This window comes from Seriola aureovittata, chromosome 19 (assembly GCF_021018895.1).
Source record: "Seriola aureovittata isolate HTS-2021-v1 ecotype China chromosome 19, ASM2101889v1, whole genome shotgun sequence".
NCBI lineage: Eukaryota > Metazoa > Chordata > Actinopteri > Carangiformes > Carangidae > Seriola > Seriola aureovittata.
This window is the reverse complement of record NC_079382.1, coordinates 1,066,300-1,072,500: the sequence shown is the minus strand read 5'-3', so window position 1 is coordinate 1,072,500 and position 6,201 is coordinate 1,066,300. Positions and strand designations below refer to the sequence as shown.

Here is a 6,201-nt window from a genome sequence, read left to right as displayed (position 1 = left end):
ACTCATTGCTCCTTGGCCCATAGACTTTACATTTATGCCTTTTTTGGGCTCAAACCTCAGTGGTTTAAAAACTCAAAATAGTTAGAGTATTAACCAACCTTGTTCTGTCAACATTTTTACGGACATCTCTTTCTATAGTGGCGCTCTATGGGGCAAAATGTGTTTTGCGCTGCAGGGAATTTTATTTTTTGGTGCAGTATTGTGAGTCACCACTGGGAGCATCAAGGATGAGTGGCAGCCAAGCATCAACCTCTGAGGCTGACAAATGAAGCCAACACTGAATTACCAAAAACCACAGTTGCTCTAATGACCACTAGAGTCTGGCTCCAACAGTGAGTCAGTCCCCACAGACTCCATTTTATTAAGGCTTAAAGTTATGAATAATTGAGGGTGTGGCCTCTTTGAGTGACAGGTGGGTGAGAGTATGCTTGCCACAAACCGACATGCACCGAAGTCTCAGCTCCACACACACCCTCCTCTTTGTCAGACACTGCCAAGATGGCAACAGTGGCGCAGCTCACTCTGAGCTTCAAAACAACTCTTCAGAAACCTGTGGGTGACGTCACAGAGGCTACGTCCATCTTTATTTACAGTTTATGGTGGCAGCGTAGAATCCAGCTGTTTCATTATGTGCATCTGTCTAATAACATGATATGGAGTTGTGTTGTAGGAAGTGTGGGATCCAGTCTATTTAATCACTGGAGAACTCTTTTTAAGAGGTGACTTAAAATATTATAGTGTTCTATGCTCCTTAGGAACATGTTTCAGAGTATAGTACTCAAAGGCAGAACCCATAGAAATATACACTTTCTTGTTTTACATGATCATGATTCTGTCTTGATAATTACTGTGTGCAGAAAAACATCTATGTGGCTGACCTGACTGAGGAAATGGTTGTATCTTCAGCACAAGCCCTAGCCTGGATTCGGAAAGGAGAAAGTAAGATCTGAGGTTATTACTGAACATCAGAGTGATGCTGTGAGTGACAACCAACACATTTTCTACACTATCTGCCTTTTGTAGAGAACCGCCACTATGGAAAAACAAAAATGAACCAGCGGAGCAGCCGCTCACACACCATTTTCCGAATGGTAAGCAAAACGACAACATTCAGTAACATGTAGGATTCAGGGGAAGTGGGGATTTGTCATGATTTTGCTTCCCTTAGATCCTGGAGAGTCGTGAAAGGAGCGATCCAGCATCAGGTGAAAATGTGGATGGAGCCATTCTTGTGTCTCATTTGGTAACTACCTCCTTTTCTTTCTTTTTTTAATGGCTTATTTTCTATTTTTCTGTTAACTTTGCTTTCTATCTTGTTCTCTGTGTCATACTTTTGTCGTAATTATTTGTTCACTGGTTTAATTTTGTAGAATTTAGTTGATCTAGCTGGATCTGAGAGAGCAAGTCAAACAGGAGCTGAAGGTAAGAGACATAAATCCATGAAATATGAAGTGCATGCTGTACCAGGCCTGATGTTGTGTTAGCATTTACTGTCTATACACCACAGAGTATAGTGAGTTTGCTTTGTTTTTATCTAAGGTGCACGTTTGAAAGAAGGTTGCAATATCAATCGCAGTCTGTTCACACTCGGCCAAGTGATCAAGAAAGTGACTGATGAAAGCCAGAAGTGAGTAAACAGTGGACATTCAATGGATTTATTATATCACTAACATAATTTATCATTTAGTGTAATCTGAATTATACCACTGACACATCCAGTAACTGTTTGGTTGAGTCTTACTGGTCCAGACATATTTTCACTGGCCACGATTCTCCTACATCTCATCAAGCTCTCATCTTAAAGTAACAGTTCAACATTTTACAAACGCTTAGTTGCTTCATTTGAAGCCAGAACGATTTCTTCTTTCTCCAACTATGCACATTAGGTCGTTAGAACATAACTCCCAAAAACCACCACCTGTCATGTTTATATTTGTCTGTTTAGAGATTAAATAATGGAGATGCATGCTCATTAGTCACCTTTAGAAGTGTTGGTAGAAGGGCTTGACCAATATGTCTTTTCAGGGCTGATTCCGATACTGATTATTACAGTCAACACAGATTTCTTTAGTGAGAACTGGAGGTGGGATTTTAATTGTAAGTTTTAATGTGTCAGCAGTAGTATGCTAGTTTACGTTATTTTACCATTGCCTGGCAACACTATAGGATGCTACAGGACTGATGTAATCGTGAAACATGTTTGGTATTATTGGCATGGCACCGAAGAGTTCAGGAGATTTAAGACTGGGTCTGTGAAACTCACGTTACCAGATAATCTGGTACGAATCAGGGTCTAGGACCAGATTTGTCATCTGAACCTGCTTTAGGCCACATCGGCTGCCTACCTCCAACACGCTTCTGCTCGCTCACTGGAGCTGCTCCAGTCTGACCTTCAGTGTTGATAGGCTATTACTTGTGACGTGTAATCGATCAAATCAGTGCTGTGGGCAAGTCATTGCTCCAGACGAAGGGCTAGTTGGCTAGTTATTTTTTAACTAGCCAACTAGAGGGCCAGAGCCATGTTAGTAGTTTCCCTGTGCTTCCAGTCTTTATGCTAAGCTAGGCTAACTACATCCTGACTCCAGGGCCCTGTCTTTGTGTACATTAGAAACTAAGAAAATCCAAATAATTCGATCATTTGGATTGCCTTTTCGTGGCATGTTCATGATTATCCACAAAAAAATCTCCTGCATGTACACTGGGGTGAACACACATTCATTCACCAGCATCACTCAGTCTCAGCTCAGTCACTGGTAATATCTGTTTAACTGTGGAAACATTACGGAACAAACAGCAAGAATAAACAAAATGAGCCTTATGCCAATGAACCCATTGCCCCAGTGCATGCTTGGATGGTTGCCAACACATTTACCTCAGCAATAAATTGAATGCTGATAATGGTTTCAATCAGAGGTGTGGACTTGGGTCACATGACTTGACTCATGTATCTGATGACTTGACTTCATAAAATGATGATATATATATATACACATTTAACTTGAATGAAAACAAAGGATCAAACAAACATAAAATGCTGCCTCTAAAACTTGACTTGACCCGAGCATTTCCACTGCATCATTGCCTCTTAATAAAAATATTCATATCAGCGCATATGATACCGATATATCTGTAATAGGGCAATATCAGCCGATAAAATTGGCAGACTGATAAATCAGTTGGGCTCTAATTTTAAAAGCAGTTATTAACAGCTTCTTTGTATTGTCTTCATCATTAAATTCAAGCCGCTGACATGTGCTGAATCCCATTGTCTCTCTTCAGGGGTTTCACCAACTACAGAGACAGTAAACTAACCCGCATCCTGCAGAACTCTCTTGGCGGGAACGCTAAAACAGTCATCATCTGTACCATCACTCCTGTTGCTCTAGATGAGACACTCAGCACTCTGCAGGTTGGTGGACTACTGTGCTGCACACCTCCATACCCCCACGTTGACATTTGGGTTTGATCCTTTGCTCTGTACATTTATGTGAGATGAAGCTCTGCAGCTTTGCGTTGGGATATCTGGGTTGGATCTGTCCCTAACCTCCAAACATCACAGTTATGGGTGAAAGCATGAGACCGATCAAAGCAGCTCATGTTTCACAAAATGTTTCTTTATTAGTTTGCCAGCACTGCAAAAAAAATGAAGAATGACCCCCATGTGACAGAGGTGTCTGATGATGGGGCTCTGCTCAAAAGGTATCGCAATGAAATCGTAGACCTCAAGCGACGACTTCAAGAGGCAAGTGCAGTCATTCTGTTTTTCTTCCATCATGTTCTGTTTGGCCCATCATGGCAGCACTAACCTGAGGACGACCACCTACAGGTTTCTTCAATCACACAGACCACCGCAACTGAGAAGGAGGTGCTCTCCCAGCTGCTCCAAGAGAGGGAGCAGCTCCAGAGAGAACAACAGGACAGGATCAGAAACCTGACCAAACTGATCGTCACCAGCTCCAACCTGGTTCCCGTTAAAAAGGTATCTGTCACAAAATGCAGCTGTGGTCAGACTCCAGCTTTCTACTCATTCTCATACTCATAATAACTCTTGTTCTGTTTTTAAGATGCCTAAGCGCAGAGTTACGTGGGGAGGAAAGATGCTCAGACTTTCCAATCTGCCTGACTCTGATGGTGGTCCATCAGACCTCAGCTTTGCAGGGTCTTTTGCTCAGAAGAGGAAAGCTGACCACTCCTGTCTGACGGAGCTGGCTGAAGGTAAGATATACACACTGCAAATCATGGGTGACACTATTGTTCCCTTTTCACACAGGAGCTGCACTGCATGTGATTGTTGGTTTAATGCATACATGGTTTGTCTCAATAGATGAGGAGATCTTTTACTCTCACTGGGAGATTCCTGACGAGTCAGATGACATGGAGATGAGTCGGAGCTCTGTGACTACTCAAAGCTTTGGCGACAGGTGAATGTCTTTCTACTAATGGTTACATTAGTTGTTATTCTCAAGATGGCAACTATGTCATGAATCAAGTTTTGTTATCCTCTGTTTCATGGACATATATTAGAGGGGATATGGATAAAGTCTTATATAACAGTATATGTAATTTTATATAACGATATCAATATTATTGTGCTATATTAAATGTTCTGGAAGTTAATTTGGAAAATGTTTCTTAATAGAATGAAATAAAAGGAGGGTGTTTGTTTTTGCCTGACCCAGTAAATGTAAAACCTGACAAGTGAAGGTAGTTCATCACACTGATACAGAAGCCTTGTAAGTCCAGTGTTGTGTCACTGCAGTTCTGCACATTGATTTGCAACATTGCTGTCGTAGGTAGGGAGGGATGTGAGGTAAAGATACAATGTTAGGCGAAAGGGACAGGTGTATGCTAGTGTTGTAAAACCAACAGGAAGCTAATTAAATCTATTGTTTCGTTCATTATGGGAACTGCAGTTCCAAAAATTAGAGCATGATCAGGGTTTTAAGGTTTCCTCAGTATCACAGTGATCCAGTGATGGTTGTCTGTACACACATGGGTAACACATGGTATGATTCAGATACTTTTAAAGATACTAGTTAACTAAATTGGAAACTTGTATAGCTTAAAAAAAAAAAAAAAAAAAAAACGGCTCAAGTTGTTGACCACAGTGTAACTCACTGAATTCATCTCAACTTTACACTTCCTCTTTAAATCTCCCAAAGCATTATGGGAACTGCAGTTCCAAAGCTTGGAGCGTGTTTATCCTCCACATACAGTACAAGTAAGAAATATAGTTTATATAGGATTATTGTTATAAGTGACTAAATGTGTTGATTTTTAGTTTTTTGAGTTGTCTGACTTTGAAAAGCTCTGCTCTATTACAACCAGTCTAATCAAAGGGACAGATACCTCAGTATTAATGGTTTGGCCAGTTTCTTCTCCAGGTATATATGATATAACCAACGCTAACATGGTGAATGGGTCAAAGGTTTAATCCTCTAGAATTCCTTCGCCCCAGTGCTCTCACACACCAGCAAGAAACTTCTGGCTTTTCACTGTGTGGCTTTTATACTGTACATTTATGCTCCAGCAAACTCAAGCTCCAGCTTGAGGTAACAGTATGTGGAATAAAGCCCAGGTCTGGGAGTGTTTGTAGGTAGTTCACAGTTGTTGGACGTATTCTTCATCCGTGTGTTTTATCTCATTTCCAGTCCCAAAGTCTGTGCGTGTCCAGATCAGATGCGAGAGCTTTCAGAGAAAGTGTCCGTCCTGGAGCTGAAGCTGGAAGCAGAGGCCCAGCAGAAGATGGAGGCTGTGGAGCGGGCAGAGATGTTCCAGTTGAGAACTGCAGACCTTGAGAGACAGCTGGAAGACCAGAGCCATGCTCAGACTGAAAGTGAACAGGTGTGATGAGTTTGAATGTACCTGCTCTTTACCTTACAGGTGACAGAACAAATACTCAATTACCACAACACATGTACAGCACTGTTTGAAAACTGTTATTCCTTGTTTTCCAGATAAAAAGAGAGTTTGCAGAAACCATCCAGCTGTGTGAAACTCTAGCTTCAGAGAAGGTAACTGCTGTGACCAACTAATCTCACAACTCAGCAGCCTGCTTTGCATCTGACAGAAGGGAAAATCCTGTTATCCTGTTGTATGAATTTTCAGTGTTGTGATTCAGAAATTGTTTCACAGGGGGCTTATTAAGTTATAAAGTTGACTAGTGATTTTACACTTGGAATCACATAAAAATATCTCAAC

General features: G+C 41.2%; 1 protein-coding gene across 3 annotated transcripts in view; it reads left to right on the top strand.

The window, feature by feature from the left end:
* Positions 1-6,201, top strand: part of cenpe (centromere protein E) — a 30,833-nt gene that overhangs the window by 3,178 nt on the left and 21,454 nt on the right. For all 3 annotated transcript variants that reach the window (XM_056404510.1, XM_056404509.1, XM_056404508.1), the window contains exons 6-17: positions 858-939; positions 1,024-1,091; positions 1,169-1,243; positions 1,371-1,422; positions 1,540-1,627; positions 3,280-3,409; positions 3,623-3,742; positions 3,827-3,979; positions 4,065-4,215; positions 4,325-4,421; positions 5,652-5,844; positions 5,958-6,014. In XM_056404510.1, the coding sequence (XP_056260485.1) occupies positions 858-939; positions 1,024-1,091; positions 1,169-1,243; positions 1,371-1,422; positions 1,540-1,627; positions 3,280-3,409; positions 3,623-3,742; positions 3,827-3,979; positions 4,065-4,215; positions 4,325-4,421; positions 5,652-5,844; positions 5,958-6,014 (1,266 nt within the window). The remainder of the gene's footprint in view (positions 1-857; positions 940-1,023; positions 1,092-1,168; positions 1,244-1,370; positions 1,423-1,539; positions 1,628-3,279; positions 3,410-3,622; positions 3,743-3,826; positions 3,980-4,064; positions 4,216-4,324; positions 4,422-5,651; positions 5,845-5,957; positions 6,015-6,201) is intronic.